General features: G+C 52.2%; 1 protein-coding gene across 8 annotated transcripts in view; it reads left to right on the top strand.

Moving 5' to 3' along the window:
* PPP6R2 (protein phosphatase 6 regulatory subunit 2) overlaps positions 1-18,208 on the top strand; it is a 71,996-nt gene that overhangs the window by 48,818 nt on the left and 4,970 nt on the right. For all 8 annotated transcript variants that reach the window (XM_057557074.1, XM_057557073.1, XM_057557072.1 and 5 more), the window contains 10 exons: positions 163-275; positions 568-681; positions 1,821-1,947; positions 2,826-2,978; positions 12,735-12,938; positions 14,246-14,310; positions 15,885-16,000; positions 17,351-17,436; positions 17,606-17,686; positions 18,027-18,124. In XM_057557074.1, coding sequence (XP_057413057.1) covers positions 163-275; positions 568-681; positions 1,821-1,947; positions 2,826-2,978; positions 12,735-12,938; positions 14,246-14,310; positions 15,885-16,000; positions 17,351-17,436; positions 17,606-17,686; positions 18,027-18,124 — 1,157 coding nt within the window. The remainder of the gene's footprint in view (positions 1-162; positions 276-567; positions 682-1,820; positions 1,948-2,825; positions 2,979-12,734; positions 12,939-14,245; positions 14,311-15,884; positions 16,001-17,350; positions 17,437-17,605; positions 17,687-18,026; positions 18,125-18,208) is intronic.

The raw sequence follows: 18,208 nt of genomic DNA, 5'->3' as shown, positions 1-18,208 counted from the left end.
CTTGGGGGGCGGCCAGATCTGCGCCCTGTGGTGAGAGGCAGGCCAGGCGTCTCTGAGACAAACCGGCTTCGAGTCCAGCGCCTCAGCGGACCCACCACAGGAGCCGCTCTGACCGTTCGGCAGGCTGGCCCTGAAGGCAGCTCTTCATCCCTGTCTTTTCAGAGGCAGTCCAACGCTTCTCAGACGCTCTGCGACATCGTCAGGCTGGGCAGGGAGCAGGGCAGCCAGCTGCAGGAGGCTCCAGAGCCAGACCCCCTCCTCACGGTGCTGGAGTCGTGAGTGTGGGCTGCGGCGCTGGGGGGCCTGGGCTGGGGGCCAGGGGCACCACCACCTCCTCTGATCGTTTCTGAGGAACTTGCCCCGATCCAGAGTTAACTTGATGGGCCTCTTTCTCACGGGACGTGTGTCCTGGCAGGTTCAGAGAGCGCGGGCCCCCGGGGCAGCCGTGTCCTAAAAACCCTGGGTGCGTGGCCTGAGCCCCGAGCGGGGCCTCTCCGGGAGGCAGGGCGCTGCTCCTTCGGCGGGCAGCCCCTTCCGCCAGGCAGTGACCTTGCGTGTGTCCGGCAGGCAGGGTTGCGTGGAGCAGCTGCTGAGGAACATGTTTGACGGAGCCCAGACCGAGCTCTGCCTCGTCAGCGGGACCCAGGTGTTACTGAGCTTGCTTGAGCCCAGGCGGGCGGGGTGAGTGTCTCGCGAGAGGGAGAGTGCTGCCACCTCAGTGCCGCGAGGCCCAGGGGGCTGGCCGGGTGTGCTGTTTGTGTTTTTAGTGCTTCTGATGATGCAAGTAATCACGGGGATAGATTCTCCTTGTTGAAAAGATAAACTTTACGGCTGTGAAGTCCCCTTTGACCTTCGCCATCAATCACATTCCCACCTCAGCCCAAAGGCACGCCCTGTCGCCAGCTTGCAGAGTGTTTATAGACGTGTGTGCAGAACAGGCACGGCCAGTGGGCTTCCCCAAGGACTGTCCCGATGAGTACCCCGAGCACGTGTGTGTGTGTGTGTGTGTGTGTGTGTCTCTCTATATGTGTGTATATGTATGTGTGTATATGTACGCGTGTGTGTGTGCACGCACGCACGTGTGCATGTGTGTGTGCGTGTGCACTTCTGTCTGCTCTGTCCTGTCACATGCTGTGCTGGTGGTCTGACTCCCAAGGAGGCTGCAGTTCCCTCGTGCCCTCGCTCTGGAAGGAGTTTCACTGTAGCCCCCAGAGCACTGATAGCCTGTGCTGTTTTTTTAAAGAAAAAGAACAACCAGAAAATAACAAGAAATTGACTTAATCTTGGTGAGATTATTAGCAGTTTCTTTCTCTCACTCTGGTACCCAATACATATTTATTAGTTTATTACCTAAAAATAGAATTATGATGTTATCATCGTTTTCTCTAGTTAGAAACCAGAATATTGCTTATTCATCTTTATGAGCCCAGGAAGGCTGGGCCCTTCCCGCAGGAAGTGGGGACTCTGGTGAGGGCCTCGCCTGCGATGCAGGGACAGCATGACAATGCAGAAAACAGACGAGCCGGTTCATTCTCTTTGCTTTTTTATCCTTTTATGTGGCCTTTTTTATCCTTTTATGGCCAGTCCTGTCTGTTTCTCAGCCGAGGAGTGGGGTCGACAGTGAAGGTTTTCAAGGCGGGAGGAGGGAGCAGAGCTGGTTCGGGGGTGTGACGCCCACAGCCCGTCAGGGCCATCACCTGGGCACGGCCCCCACCCCCATACAGTCAGCAGCCTCCCTGGAGGCAACAAGTGGGCATGTCGGTAGGGGGTGTGGTGTGATGGGACCAGTGTCCCCATGTCCAGCTGCCTGTGGTCCACAGGATGGAGGGCTTGCTGGACTCCTGCTCTCAGGGACTGGACAGGCTGTGTGCCGTCAGCTCCGGCGTCCTGCGTGGCATCGAGCCACGGCTGAAGGACTTCCACCAGCTTCTGCTTAGCCCGCCAAAGGTAGGTGCTCTGAGCAAAGGGGGGCTCAGGAGACCACGTGGGCTGGGTTGCTTACAAGGCAAGGACCCCACTCGTCGCCCAGGATGACAAGCGCACTCAGACCCCATCTGCCGAGTGTCCATCTTCTCTTTGGGGAGTTGGACGGTTCGCCACCCCCCCAGGCAACTCCTGCCTTCTGACAGGGGGGTGTCCGAGAGCCAGAGTGCACTGGAGAACCGGACTCTTGAGTTGGGGGCACCCAGCCAAGGGGTCAAGGGGTCCCAGGGGAGAGACCCTTTGCTCAGCTGAGCGGCGGTGGTCACGGTGAGGAAGACCCAGTCCCTCTCCACCTCAGTGCCCCGGGCACAGCCCCTTCGCCTCTCCTGGTGCCTCTCCTTGGCATCCGCTGTGGTCTACCATACTGTTTCTTACATTTATCAGCTTGCTTGTGGTCTGCCTTCCCCACTAGAAAGGAGGACTCATGAAGTCAGGGATTCTGGAACATTCTGCCAATGAAAAGGTAGACGCACTGTGCTCCATGTATGGGATCACCCCATCTCACGAGGCCAGCCTTGTCATCAGTCTCCTCTGTCTTGTACGCTGAGGTCACATCCCTTCGGCTGGCAGGCTGAGACCAGAGTGCCCTAGGCACCCAGGAGCAGCGGCCCACCCTCAGTCACTCTTGTGAGCCCTGAGGGGAGCGGTGGGGCTCTTAACCCGACTGACCCCTCGTTTCCTCCTGCAGACCGCGTTGCCTTGAGGACCCCTCCCGGCTGGGCCACGTCATGCAGCGGCGGCCCTGGCCCTTTGAGCAGGGCCAGGTCAAAGAGAAGCCCACGTGTGGGTGGTGATCACACTGGTCGCAGGGCTCTAACTGGGCAGTCCTTTTGTGTTTGCAGAAAGCAGCGATCCTGACCACCATTGGCGTGCTGGAGGAGCCCCTGGGTAACGCCCGCCTGCACGGAGCTCGCCTCGTGGCCGCCCTGCTGCACACGCACACGCCCAGCATCAACCAGGAGCTCTGCCGGCTCAACACCATGGGCTTGCTGCTGGTGAGCGGACACCTGCCCGGCCTGGGGCCTCGGGGCTGGGCAGCCGGACCTCAGCACCCCGGTGACGGCCTGCCCGAAGGGAGGCTCTGGCTCGGTCCTGGGACAGGCACAGTCTGTGCAAAGACTGCATCCTGCCCCCCAGGCTTGACGCCAGGTCGCTGGTGAGGCGCACTGAGCAACGCTGGGACCCGCCTCCGCGTAGGCTCATGCAGGGCTGCCCTGGAAGCAGAGGGGGCGGGTAATATGGTCCCTCCCCTTTCTGATTTCTGCCTTAGTGGAGAACTTTGTAGCTCTTCAGCCTAAAACGCCCTCAAGAGCTGCTCCTCGTCCCCACAGTAAAGGCAGAGCCTGTGGGCAGCTCCTCTGGTGAGCACGCCCTGGGCGTCTGAGGGAGGGTCTGCAGGCAGCGACCACAGGGCGGTGCTGACAGGGAGGGGACCGTGCCCACGCTGTGCACCCGGCTGCTGCATCCCCAGCCTCCTCAGCCTTGCCCTTGGGCCTCTGCTCCCAGGAAGCTGAAATATCCTTAAATTTAAGTCTCAATCCCAGGAGCTGCCTTGGACCTGGGCCTGAAGGACTGCCTGCCTCAGGAGTCCTTCCAGCGTTTGGAAGTCACTGGGCTCTGCTGTGACTGTAGAACCTGGATGTGGGTCAGAGGGCGACTAGGAAAGACCTCGTTTCCTTTCCTCTTCTCCGAGAAAGTTCTCTCTCTCCCACTCCCCCTTTCTGCTTTTCATTTATTGTGGCAAAATATATGTAACACGAAATACACCATTTTAATAACTTACAAGCGTATGGTTCAACGTTCACATTGTTGTATAACCATTACCACTGTTTCCAGGACTTTCTCATCTTCTCCAGCTCTGAGCATTAACTGCTCGGTCCTCTTCCCCCGCCAGTCCCCGGCCCTGGCACCCACCCTTCTGCTTTCTGTCTCTATGGACCCGACTATTCCAGGGATTCCTATGTAAGGGGAATCAAACAGTGTTTGGCCTTTTCTGTCTGGCTTATTTCACTTAGTATAATGTTCATCCATGTGGTAGCATGTGTCACAATTTCTTTCCTTTTTAAGGCTGCATGATATTTCATTGTATGGATATACTACGTTTTGTTTATCCATTCATACGTTGGTGGACAGTTGGGTTGCTTCCACATTTTGGCTATTTTTAATAATGCTGCTATAAACATGGATGTACAAATATCTGTTTCAGCCCCTGCTTTCACGTCTTCTGACTACATACCTAGAAGTGGAATTGATGGGTCATATAGTAATTCTATGTTCGACTTTTTGAGGCACCCACACACTGTTTTCCCCAGTGGGTACACTGTTTTACATTCGCACCAGCAATGTATGAGGGTTCCAATTTCTTCACTAACACGTATTTTCCATTTTTTTGATAATAGCCATCCAGATGGGTCTGAGGTGGTATCTCACAGTGTTTTGATTTGCGTTTCCTTAATGATTAGTGATGCTGAGCATTTTTTCATGTGCTTTTGCTGGCCATTTGTGTATCTTCTTTGGAGAACTGTCTGTTCAAGTCCTCTGCCCATTTTTGAATTGGGTTGTTTGTTTTGTTGTTGTTGTTGAATTGAAGGAGTTGTTTATATATTCTGGATATTAAGCGCTTAGATACATGATTTGCAAATATTTTCTCCCATTCTGTGAGTTGTCTTTTTATTCTCTTGATGGTGTCCTCTGATGCACAAAAGGTTTTCATTTTGATGAAGTCCAGTTTATCTGTTTTTTTCTTTTTTTAATTAATTATTTTATTTATTTTTGGCTGCGTTGGGTCTTTGTTGCTGTGTGTGGGCTTTCTTTAGTAGCAGCGAGCGGGGCCTGCTCTTCGTTGTGATGCGTGGGCTTCTCATTGCGGTGGCTTCTCTTGTTGTGGAGCACGGGCTCTAGGCGTGCAGGCTTCAGTAGTTATGACTCGTGGGCTCTAGAGCGCAGGCTCAGTAGTTGTGGCGCACAGGCTTAGTTGCTCTGCGGCATGTGGGATCTTCCTGGACCAGGGCTCAAACCCATGTCCCCTGCGTTGGCAGGCGGATTCTTAACCACTGTGCCACCAGGGAAGTCCCAAGTTTATCTGTTTTTTTCTTTTGTTGCTTGTGCATTTGGTGTCATACCTATACCTAAGAAATCATTGCCAAATCCACTGTCATGCAGCTTTCCCCCTGTGTTTTCTTCTCAGTACTTTATAGTTTTAGCTCTTTCAGGTCTTTGGTCCATTTTGAGTTTGTATATGTATGCAGTGTAAGGTAAGGGTCCAACTTCATTCTTTTGCATGTGGATATCACAGCACCATTTGTTTTGTTTCGTTTTTTGAATGTAAGTTTCATGCATAGGTTATATTTCTACTTCTGTATACCCTATTGCATGCTCACCACCAAAGATTTAGTTTCCATCTGTCACCATACAGCTGATCCCCTTTACCCATTTCGTCCTCCACTCTACCCCCCCCCCTTACCACTGGTAACCACTACTCTGTATCTACATGTTTGTTTTTGTTTGGTTTGTTTATTTTGTTTGTTTCTTATTGATGAAATTATACGGTATTTGTCTTTCTCCATCTGACCTACTTCATTTAGCATAATACCCTCTAGGTCCATCCATGTTGCTGCAAATGGCATTATATCATTCTTTTTTATGGCTGAGTGATATTCCATTGTATGTATGTACCACATCTTCTTTATTCGTTCATCTGTTTATGGGCATTTAGGTCATTTCCATATCTTGGTTATTGTAAATAATTCTGCAGTGAACATGGAGGGGCATATATCTTTTCAAATTAGTGTTTTTGTATTCTTTGGGTAAATACTCAGGAATGGCATTGTTGGATCATATGATTGTTCTATTTTTAATTTTTTGAGGAACGTCCACACTGTTCCACAGGGGTTGCACCAGTTTACATTCCCACCACCAGTGCACAAGGTCCTCTCTTCTGCCCATCCTCGCCAACACTTGTTATTTCTTTCAACACCTTTTGTTGAAAACACTATCCTTTTCCCACTGAATTGTCTTGGCAGCCTTGTTGAAAATAAATTGACCATATGTGTGAAGATTTAGTTCTTAGGATTGTTTATCGTTAGTGGGAAAAAATGCAACAGAGTTTTGTGTGTTGATCTTGTATCCTGGAACTTCGCTGAATTTGTTTATTAACTCTAACAGTTTATGTGGAATTTGTACAGTTTTCTGCATATAAGATTGTATTGGGGCTTCCCTGGTGGCGCAGTGGTTGAGAATCTGCCTGCCAATGCAGGGGACACGGGTTCGAGCCCTGGTCTGGGAAGATCCCACATGCCGCGGAGCAACTGGGCCTGTGAGCCATAATTACTGAGCCTGCGCGTCTGGAGCCTGTGCTCCGCAACAAGAGAGGCCGCGATAGTGAGAGGCCCGTGCACCGCGATGAAAAGTGGCCCCCGCTTGCCACAACTAGAGAAAGCCCTCGCACAGAAACGAAGACCCAACACAGCCATAAATAAATAAATTTTAAAAAAAATGCAAACCTTTAAAAAAAAAAAAGATTGTATCATCTGTGAACAGAGATAATTTTATTTCTTCCTTTCCAATTTAGATGCCTTTTATTTTATTTTTTTGAATTTTTGAATTTTATTTTATTTTATTATAAGCAGGTTCTTATTAGTTATCCATTTTATACACATCAGTGTATACATGTCAATCCCAATCTCCCAATTCATCCCACCACAGCCCGCCCCCACCCCGCTTCCCCCCCTTGGTGTCCATACGTTTGTTCTCTACATCTGTGTCTCTATTTCTGCCCTGCAAAGTGGTTCATCTGTACCATTTTTCTAGGTTCCACATATATGCATTACTATACAATATTTGTTTTTCTCTTTCTGACTTACTTCACTCTGTATGACAGTCTCTAGATTCATCCATGTCTCTACAAATGATCCAGCTTCGTTCCTTTCTATGGCTGAGTAATATTCCATTGAATATATGTACCACATCTTCTTTATCCATTCGTCTGTCGACGGGCATTTAGGTTGCTTCCGTGACCTGGCAATTGTAAATAGTGCTGCAGTGAACATTGGGGTGCATGTGTCTTTTTGAATTATGGTTTTCTCAGGGTATATGCCCAGTAGTGGGATTGCTGGGTCATATGGTAATTCTACTTTTAGTTTTTTAAGGAACCTCTATACTGTTCTCCATAGTGGCTGTATCAATTTACATTCCCACCAACAGTGCAAGAGGGTTCCCTTTTCTCCACACCCTCTCCAGCATTTGTTGTTTGTAGATTTTCTGATGATGCCCATTCTTACTGGTGAGAGGTGATAACCTCATTGTAGTTTTGATTTGCATTTCTCTAATAATTAGTGATGTTGAGCAGCTTTTCATGTGCTTCTTGGCCATCTGTGTGTCCTCTTTGGAGAAATGTCTATTTAGGTCTTCTGCCCATTTTTGGATTAGGTTCTTTGTTATTTTAATATTGAGCTGCATGAGCTGTTTATATATTTTGGAGATTAATCCTTTGTCTGTTGATTCGTTTGCAAATATTTTCTCCCATTCTGAGGGTTGTTTTTCGTCTTGTTTGTAGTTTCCTTTGCTTTGCAAAAGCTTTTAAGTTTCATTAGGTCTATTTCCATTACTCTAGGAGGTGGATCAAAAAAGATCTTGCTGTAATTTATGTCAAAGAGTGTTCTTCCTATATTTTCCTCTAAGAGTTTTATAGTGTCCGGTCTAACATTTAGGTCTCTAATCCATTTGGGGTTTATTTTTGTGTATGGTGTTAGGGAGTGTTCTAATTTCAGTCTTTTACATGTAGCTGTCCAGTTTTGCCAGCACCACTTATTGAAGAGACTGTCTTTTCTCCATTGTATATCCTTGCTTCCTTTGTCATAGATCAGTTGACCATACGTGTGTGGGTTTATCTCTGGGCTTTCTATCCTGTTCCATGATCTGTATTTCTGTTTTTGTGCCAGTACCATACTGTCTTGATTACTGTAGCTTTGTAATATAGTCTGAAATCAGGGAGTCTGATTCCTCTGCTCCGTTTTTTTCCCTCCAGACTGCCTTGGCTATTCGGGGTCTTTTGTGTCTCCATACAAATTTTAAGATTTTTTGTTCTAGTTCCGTAAAAAATGCCTTTGGTAATGTGATAGGGATTGCACTGAATCTGTAGATTGCTTTGGGTACTATGGTCATTTTCACAGTATTGGTTCTTCCCATCCAAGAACATGGTATATCTCTCCATCAGTTTGTGTTATCTTTGATTTCTTTCACCAGTGTCTTACAGTTTTCTGAGTACAGGTCTTTTACCTTCTCACGTCGGTTTATTCCTAGGTATTTTATTCTTTTTGTTGCAGTGCTGAATGGGATTGTTTCCTTAATTTCTCTTTCTGATCTTTTGTTGTTAGTGTATAGGGGTGCAAGAGGCTTTTGTGCATTAATTTTGTATCTTGCAACTTTACCAAATTCATTGATTAGCTGTAGTAGTTTACTGGTGACGTCTTTAGGATTCTCTATGTATATAGTATCATGTCATCTGCAAACAGTGACAGTTTTACTTCTTCTTTTCCAATTTGTATTCCTTTTATTTCTTTTTCTTCTCTGATTGCCATGGCTAGGACTTCCAAAGCTATGTTGAGTAATAGTGGTGAGAGTGGAAATCCTTGTCTTGTTCCTGATCTTAGAGGAAATGCTTTCAGTTTTTCACCATTGAGAATGACGTTTGCTGTGGGTTTGTCGTATGTGGCCTTTATTATGTTGAGGTAGGTTCCCTCTCTGCCCATTTTCTGCAGAGTTTTTATCATAAATGGGTGTTGAATTTTGTCAAAAGCTTTTTCTGCATCTATTGAGATGATCATATGGTTTTTATTATTCAATTTGTTAATATGGTGTATCATGTTGATTGAGTGCGTATATCGAAGAATCCTTGCATCCCTGGGATAAATCCCACTTGATCATGGTGTATGATCCTTTTAATGTGTGGTTGGATTCTGTTTGCTAGTATTTTGTTGAGGAGTTTTGCATCTATATTCATTAGTGATATTGGTCTGTAATTTTCTTTTTTTGTAGCATCTTTGTCTGGTTTAGGTATCAGGGTGATGGTGGCCTCATAGAATGAGTTTGGGAGTGTTCCTTCCTTTGCAATTTTTTGGAAGAGTTTGAGAAGGATGGGTGTTAGCTCTTCTCTAAATGTTTGATAGAATTTACCTGTGAAGCCATCTTTTTGTTTGTTGGAAGATTTAAAATCACAGTTTCAATTTCACTACTTAAAACTGAAAGTAATTCTGTTTATATTTTCTATTTCTTCCTGGTTCAGTCTTGGAAGGTTATACCTTTCTAAGAATTTGTCCATTTCTTCCAGGTTGTCCATTTTATTGGCATAGAGTTGCTTGTAATAGTCTCTTAGGATGCTTTGTATTTCTTTGGTGTCTGTTGTAACTTCTCCTTTTTCATTTCTAATTTTATTGATTTGAGTCCTCTCCCTCTTTTTCTTAATGAGTCTGGCTAATGGCTTATCAATTTTGTTTATCTTCTCATAGAACCAGCTTTTAGTTTTATTGATCTTTGCTATTGTTTGCTTTGTTTCTATTTCATTTATTTCCGCTCTGATCTTTATGATTTCTTTCCTTCTGCTAACTTTGGGTTTTGTTTGTTCTTCTTTCTCTAGTTCCTTTAGGTGTAAGGTTAGGTTGTTTACTTAAGATTTTTCTTGTTTCTTTAGGTAGGCTTGTATAGCTATAAACTTCCCTCTTAGAACTGCGTTTGCTGCATCCCATAGGTTTTGGATCGTCGCGTTTTCATTGTCATTTGTCTCTAGGTATTTTTTGATTTCCTCTATTTCTTCAATGATCTCTTGGTTATTTAGTAATGTATTGTTTAGCCTCCATGTGTTTGTGTTTTTTACGTTTTTTTCCCTGTAATTGATTTCTAATCTATAGCGTTGTGGTCAGAAAAGATGCTTGATATGATGTCAGTTTTCTTAAATTTACTGAGGCTTGATTTGTGACCCAAGATGTGATCTATCCTGGAGAATGTTCCATGCACACTTGAGAAGAAAGTGTAATCTGCTGTTTTTGGATGGAATGTCCTATAAATATCAATTAAATCTATCTGGTCTATTGTGTCATTTAAAGCTTCTCTTTCCTTATTAATTTTCTGTTTGGATGATCTGTCCATTGGTGTAAGTGAGGTGTTAAAGTCCCCCACTATTGTGTTACTGTCGATTTCCTCTTTTATAGCTGTTAGCAGTTGCCTTATGTATTGAGGTGCTCCTATGTTGGGTGCATATATATTTATAATTGTTATATCTTTTTCTTGGATTGATCCCTTGATCATTATGTAGTGTCCTTCCTTGTCTCTTGTAATGTTCTTTATTTTAAAGTCTATTTTATCTGATATGAGTATAGCTACTCCCGCTTTCTTTTGATTTCCATTTGCATGGAATATCTTTTTCCATCCCCTCACTTTCAGTCTGTATGTGTCCCTAGGTCTGAAGCGGGTCTCTTGTAGACAGCATATATATGGGTCTTGGTTATGTATCCATTCAGCAAGCCTGTGTCTTTTGGTTGGAAAATTTAATCCATTCACGTTTAAGGTAATTATCGATATGTATGTTCCTATGACCATTTTCTTAGTTGTTTTGGGTTTGTTTTTGTAGGTCCTTTTGTTCTCTTGTGTTTCCCACTTAGAGAAGTTCCTTTAGCATTTGTTGTAGAGCTGGTTTGGTGGTGCTGAATTCTCGTAGCTTTTGCTTGTCTGTAAAGCTTTTGATTTCTCCATCAAATCTGAATGAGATCCTTGCCGGGTAGAGTAATCTTGGTTGTAGGTTCTTCCCTTTCATCACTTTAAGTATATCATGCCACTCCCTTCTGGCTTGTAGAGTTTCTGCTGAGAAATCAGCTGTTAACCTTATGGGAGTTCCCTTGTATGTTATTTGTCGTTTTTCCCTTGCTGCTTTCAATAATTATTCTTTGTCTTTAATTTTTGCCAATTTGGTTACTATGTGTCTCAGCGTGTTTCTCCTTGGGTTTATCCTGTATGGGACTCTCTGCACTTCCTGGACTTGGGTGGCTATTTCCTTTCCCATGTTAGGGAAGTTTTCGACTATAATCTCTTCAAATATTTTCTCTGGTCCTCTCTCTCTCTCTTCTCCTTCTGGGACCCCTATAATGCAAATGTTGTTGCGTTTAATGTTGTCCCAGAGGTCTCTTAGGCTGTCTTCATTTCTTTTCATTCTTTTTTCTTTAGTCTGTTCTGCAGCAGTGATTTCCAGCATTCTGTCTTCCAGCTCACTTATCCGTTCTTCTGCCTCAGTTATTCTGCTATTGATTCCTTCTAGTGTAGTTTTCATTTCAGTTATTGTATTGTTCATCTCTGTTTGTTTGTTCTTTAATTCTTCTAGGTCTTTGTTAAACATTTCTTGCATCTTCTCGATCTTTGCCTCCATTCTTATTCCGAGGTCCTGGATCATCTTCACTATCATTATTCTGAATTCTTTTTCTGGAAGGTTGCCTATCTCCACTTCATTTAGCTGTTTTTCTGGGGTTTTATCTTGTTCCTTCATCTGGTATATAGCCCTCTGCCTTTTCATCGTTTCTATCTTTCTGTGAATGTGGTTTTTTGTTCCACAGGCTGCAGGATTATAGTTTTTCTTGCTTCTGCTGTCTGCCCTCTGGTGGTTGAGGCTATCTGAGAGGCTTGATGGGAGGCTCTGGTGGTGGGTAGAGCTGACTGTTGCTGTGGTGGTCAGAGCTCAGTAAAACTTTAATCCACTTGACTGTTGATGGGTGGGGCTGGGTTCCCTCCCTGTTGGTTGTTTTGCCTGAGGCAACTGGTATGGGCGTTTCTTTATTGGGAGGTGGGTCTCGCTGTTGAAGACGAGGCAGCATGGATGAAGCCACCTCCAGTGTCACCCAAAGTCACACAGGCAGAGAAGGTGAAGCCGAGACTGGAGACTGTGTTTCTGTGGGGGAGGAGAGCTGTATCAGGCAGACGGGCCTCCTTCCTTATCCAGCTCCCCACTGCGTAGTGGGAAAGAAGGGTCCAGACTTATATCCTGGGCTGGAGTCTACACCCCTTTCCCCAGCCCCGTCTCCCCATCCTGCACACCCCACTTCCTTCCATGTAAGCAGCAGAGGGTGTAGGGTGCAGGCAGCTGTGGCCCCTGCTGGGTGTGAGGTGCCCCTGCGGACGTGGTAGGTGTGCTTGTCCCGCCTCCCTGCTGGTGCCACCCTGCTCACCTCGGGGGCAGGTCTGGAAAAGGCCATGGGAGAGGGGATGCAGCTGCCCATTCAGCCTCTGTGGGGGCGTCCGCCTGGGAGCTTCTGTTTGGGCCCCTTGGGGCTCCCTTGGGGAGTGTCCATGTGTGCGCCTCCTGATTCCATGGCCCTCCTGGATAGGATCCCCAGGGGTTGGAGAATTGAACCCACTCCCGGTAACTTGTGGGTCAAAGATAAAATCATAAAGGAAAGACGATAAAAATACTACATAGCAAAATGTGTAGAGTGTAGCTGAGGTGGATTTTACAGGGAAACGTACAGCCTTGTAAAGATGCACTGGAGAAGGAGGGAGGCTGAGGGTCTGCGGGTGAAGCTTCTAACCTAGGACAGAGGATAAAGAAACCATAGGAAGCGGTCATACGAGCAGAGATTACGGAGCTGGATGGAGATGGAAGGCCCGTGGCCGCCCAGACGTCAGGATGCAGCATGGGGAGGTGGGCAGGGCAGAAGGGCCCCTCACGTTCAGTCTGCAGGACACGGGGCTTCCCTCACCCTCTGTCTCCCCAGGACCTGTTTGTTAAGTACGCCTGGAATAACTTCCTGCACTTGCAAGTGGAGCTGTGCATAGCCGCCATCCTGTCCCACGCTGCCCGGGAGGACAGGGCTGTGACCAGTGGACCTGAGGGTGGGGTGGAGCCTCCACCCTCCAGTGGGGACCCAGAGACCCCCCAGCCTGCCGCCAGCCGCCCCGAGAGCACGATGGTGACCCACGTAAGTCCAGCCAGTGTCACGTGTGTAGCTGTGTCCTGCATGTCCTGTGTGTCACTGCATGTCCTGTGCATCCTGTGTGTTGCTGCGTGTGCTGAACCCCACCCAGACCATAGGGACGTTAACGTTGCTTTGGGCCCTCATGTGTTTTCTCCTCTAATCCTCCCGTGACACGGGTGCGCTGCTCTCCTTTCACCTGTGAGACGGGAAGTCACCAGGAAGGTGTCCCTGTTAGCCAGGGCCCCAGAGCTGGTCGAGTGGAGGGCCCGGGAGGGGTGTGGAAGAAGCCCTGTTGCTGCCCCCGAGTCGGCTTCTCCAGGCCGTGAGGGCGAGCAGCCCCGTCGTGGTGTGAATGCCGTGCCGGGAAAATGCCAGGGGAGGCGTGAACATGGCCAGTTCTCACAAGACTTTCTGGGATTTTGAGCCTCTGGAAAGTGTGGGTGCCCTGCACGGCCCGCCTCTTCCCTGACGCTTTCCCGCTCACCCGAGCACACCGTGCGGAGACCCCCTGGGGCTGCCCTTCCCGGGGCCGCGAGCAAGAGGCATCCTGAGCGGCTGCAGTGGGTGTTCGCTAAGGAAGGAAGAAGGAAGCAGCACGTGGGTGGAGCACGTGGCACAGACGGTCCCCAAGCCGAGGAGCCCACCTTTGCATGCGGGGCCCTGGGGGTCAGCTCTGCCCCCCACCCCCAGGTGGCTGCAAGGCTCAGACAGGAGGGGCTTGGCCACGGGGCCCCTAGGTCTCTGGTCAGAGGCCTGGGAGAGGGTCGTGAAGGGCCGCACCTGCAGGCCTGAGCCGGAACACAGCCAAGGGGGTACATGGCCTGGAGCGGGCGGTTTCAGTGCTGAGAGCCACAGGGACTGGGCGTGTGCGGCGGCCATGCAGGCCAGCAAGGGACCCTCACTCAGAGAGTGAGGCCACACGCGGGTGGGCATGTGATTTGGGGCCCGGAACAAACACTCCAGGTGCTGGAAGCTGCCTGTGGTGAGGGCCTGGAAGCAAGTGAGCCCTGGGGCCGCTGGCCTTCCTCCTGGACAGAGAAGGCAGTAGAGTGGCCCAAGGGGGAGTACACGACCGGCCGGGAGACTGGGGAATGAGAATGTCCTGACTTGACCCCCGTCTCCATGTGGACGACCCTGAGCAGCGCCGGCCTGGGTGTCGGATGGGGACCACAGGGCTGGGCTGTGATGCTGTCACTGCCCACAGCGAACTTGGGGCTGATGTGTGAGCTTGCTGCCTGCTAAGCCCACTCGGGTGGGTGGAGGGGAGTGTGCAGCCCTGCTGGCCCTGACTCATGCCGCCTGTCTGCCAGCTGTTCCAGAAGTGTTGCCTGGTCCAGAGGATCCTGGAGGCCTGGGAAGCCAATGACCACACACAGTAAGGACCACTGGGGCTCGGCGTGGGGCTCCAGGGCTGCCATGGAGGGTTTGTTTTCAAGGAAGGGTCCCACCGCTTGGGAGCAGCTGCAGTGCTGCTGGCGGGGCTGGGGCGCAGGGCAGGGTAACGCGGCCTGGGCTGTGGTCCTGGTCCTGCTCCTCGCGGCCTGCACACCCCAGCCCCTGGCTCCGTGGGCCCCTCACCCTCTTCCTCCCTTGCCCGTCCATCAGCGGAGACCCCAATCCTGTGCCTGCACTGTGTCCCGAATCCTCCCACGTCCCGATCCCAGCCTCCAGCCACTTCTCTTACTGAAGCCTCAAACCCTTGAAAGAGCATCTGGGCCACTTTCTGCTTCCTTCTTGCCCCATCTGCCCTCTTGTTGCATGATAAGCTGGTATCTTTCTGAAACCAGCAGGTGGTGTCACCTCCTGCTTGAAAGTCTTGACTGCCCAGGTCCCTGGTGTGACTGCAGGTTCCAGTGGGCAGCCCTGGCCCCCCCTGTGCTCCTACTCTGCCCTACCAGGGGCTGCTCTGGGCAGGTGGGGAGAGCTCTGCGACCTCACCTAGTTCATCCCTTCTGTCCTGCTGTTACTGAATCCACACATCTGCGTCCGCTCCCAAGTAGCAACAAGCAAGATGGGGCCGGTGTGCATAGTGCCCAGGGGGTCCTGTGCCGAATCTGCTCCTGTGTGTTCTGCGTGTTGGTGCACATGTGTGTGCCTGTGTCGGGGGGGGGGGGCTCACTGCTGTCACCGAGGGGTCCCTGGGCCATAGTAAGCCGTGGACGGGCGTGGGAGCCTGGATGCCTGCAGGCCGCGGCCTCAGCGCAGTCCTCTGCGACCTGGACAGCTGCCCACAGGCCTCCACCCTCAGCCCCGCTTCACCTCTGGGCCAGTTCCGCCCGGTCTGTCCTGACCCCCCTCCTCTGCCGGGTGGGCCCACCGATTGAGGACCACCTTCGCTTCCTCTCTGGTTGTCGTCAGGCTCTGAAGAGAGAGAACACTGCTGAAAGCAAGTGCTGTCCACTCTGGGATTCAAGGGCTGTGATTCTGTAACAGATGCGCGGAAGTCTTAAATCTGATGCTCTTCCTAGTGCATCAGGGATCTGAAGACGCGCTGTTCTGTTGGGTCCTATGTGGGAGAGATGAGAAGTTGAGGGAGAGCCATGTGTTGGCGGCCGTGTGGGACGTGCACGTGGACGGGAGCCAGGCCACTGCCCCTGCTGCTCTGCCCACTCCCGGGTCCTGGGTCCATCCTCGGTCTTCTCTGGGGGCTCGGGACGTGCTTGGTCAACACTCGCAGCCCCAACTGGGCACGGGTCTGCAGGCCTGCGGTCTGCGCAGAGTGGGAGCAGCGAATGCCCACCTCACTTCTAGGCGGGGAGTGGAGTGACGCTGGTGCGGAGCAGGTGCTCCAAAAACAAGCGGTCTGCAGGCGAGGCCACGAGACAGATTCGCAGGGCAGTGGGGGCCGCGGGGAGGAGGCCCGTGGGAGGCTGCAGGGCCGAGGCCGGGCCGGGTGGAAGCACCGCAGAGAAGGGCTGGCGGCAGCCCTGACGCCACCCTCTCTTTCAGGGCAGCGGGTGGCATGAGGCGCGGGAACATGGGCCATCTCACGCGGATCGCCAACGCAGTGGTGCAGAGCCTGGAGGGGGGCCCCGTGCAGACCCAGGTCAGCGAGGTCCTCCGAGGTGAGCGCCTCCAGGCCCAGGTGTCGCTACTCGAGGTGCCCTGCCCCTGCCCTCGGCCCCTCAGTGGACGGGACCAGCACTGGTACCAGGCACTTGGCCCACCTTCCCACGGGGGCTGTCCTGTCAGCTGGGCCTGGGCCTGGGCGGCAGTTTCCCCTGTGCCCTGGACCACCCGCGCCTGCCCGAACGCCTGCACTCCTGCCCCACCGTCCGGCTCTTCTCTGAGCTCGTGGCTCATCTGGGGAGCCTGGCGAGGGGGCCTCTGTGTCCTGAGAGCGGCCGCAGGGCCTGAGCAGAGGCCCCCCCTGGCCAGGCCTTCTCTCCCTCATACCCCCCGGGCCTCCTCGTCGCGATCCGGGGCCCCGACTGGGGGGCCACCGCCCACGCCCCCTCCCAGCCCTCGCACATCCTGGGCACCCAGTCTGCAGCTCCCAGGCACTGGGCTTTCTGGCCTGAGCTGGGGAGAGCCCGAGGGGTCTCGGTTCAGATGGAAGAAGGCGGGCAGCTTAGAAGGGCCTGTGTGGCCTCTTGGGCAGGAGCAGCACGTGCTAGGGTGACAGGAGGGGCATGCGCTCGGGGCGGCCTGAGGGTGATGGACAGTGGCGGCCCACAGAGCACTTGGGGGCTCATGCTGGTCTCACAGCCAAGACAGTTCGTCCCCCGCGCTGTGTGGGGGCCTGAGGACAGGGCTGGCCAAGGGGGAGGGGGGCGCGTGGGCTCAGTGAACAGCGAACGGGAGTGAGCACCGTCTGAGGGGCCCCTGAGCGCTGTGTGTGCTGTCGGGGTGGGGTGGTCCCCATCCCTTCTGGGGGCCGTGGTGCCCTGAGCCCGGGGCAGGCAGGGGAGGTGCTGGGTCTGTCCCTGTCCTGGGCTGGGGAAGCTGCCCCGCAGACATCCAGTTGGTCGTGCAGTGGGCGTGGCCTCCATGGCCCCCCGCCCCTGTGCCCTTGCCTAGTTGCCCCATGGTGACCTTGGCCGTGGCCCCCTGTGGTCCCGGGGCAGCTGTGAGCCAGGAGGCTCGGGGGGGTGCTCTCGGTCGGTGGTGTCTGGGCTGGGGTCTGGCCCCCAGCCCATCGGCACCTGTGCGCACCCGGGACGGCCCGGTGTGGGGTTGGGGGCGAGCATGAGGCTCTCTCCTTCTGGACTGTGAATGTCTCTGGGCTCCGACCTCCCCAGAGAAACAGACACACCCAGGCCTGCTGGGTTGGGCCTGTGAGGCCAAGAGGGACGTGACTGTGCCCCGTGGTTCCTGTGTCCCCGGTGCTCCCCGGTCTGCCCGTGAGCCCTCACGGGACCAGGATGCAGCCGCTGGCTCCGTCTCAAGGGCTCACCGGGCAGCCTTCCGCGCAGGGCTCCCCTCGGACTGCCGCGGGCGCTGGGAGAGCTTTGTGGAGGAGACGCTGACGGAGGCCAACCGCAGGAACGCGGTGGACCTGGTGAGCAGGCCCCAGGCCGGCCGGGCAGAGCGCTGTCCTCACCCCGGTCCCTGCCCAACCTGGGCTCGCTGGACTCCTGGTGCCCGAGGCCTGGTGCGCCCTGCGTGGGGAGGGTGGGTCGGCGCGGCCCCGGACGCCGACTCATGCCCGCCCACCCTGGCCGTTGCAGGTTAGCACCCACCATCTTCACCCCTCGAGTGAAGACGAGGACATGGAGGGCGTTTTCCCTAATGAGCTGTCCCTTCAGCAGGTGCGTGAGACCAGGCCCCCTCATCCCCACACTCTCGGCAGCGCTTCGGCCTCGAGAGTGTCCTGCCCGCGTCACCAGAGCCTTGGGCGGGACCAGGGGAGGCGCTCATCCCCGCGCTCCTGCAGGGGGCGCAGCCTCACCCTCCTCTGCTTAGGGGGCGCCCCCAGGGCCACTTGACACTGATGAGACCCTTGGGGACGTGGTAGGCGAATGGAAAGTTAGAGTCACAGGCTGTTTGGACGTGGCTGCCTGTGGGCGCCCAGCCGAGAGGGCAGGACCTGGGAGAAGCCCACTGAAGTAGCAGGGGGTTTCCTGAGAGCAGCCGGGTCCTGTCGCCCAGGCTTTCTCCGAGTACCAGGTCCAGCAGATGACGACCACCTTCGTGGACCAATTTGGCTTCAGTGACGAGGAGTTTGCTGAGCAGGACGACAGCGTCAAGTGAGCCCAGTGGGACGTGCCCACCTGCCCCACCCTCCTGCCTTTGGGAGGGAGCCAGGCTCTGCTTGGTGTGACCAGGTCCCT

Source organism: Balaenoptera acutorostrata, chromosome 11, assembly GCF_949987535.1.
Source record: "Balaenoptera acutorostrata chromosome 11, mBalAcu1.1, whole genome shotgun sequence".
In the NCBI taxonomy this organism is placed as follows: domain Eukaryota; kingdom Metazoa; phylum Chordata; class Mammalia; order Artiodactyla; family Balaenopteridae; genus Balaenoptera; species Balaenoptera acutorostrata.
Note: the sequence above shows the minus strand (reverse complement) of the source record. Positions and strands in the feature narration are given on the sequence as shown.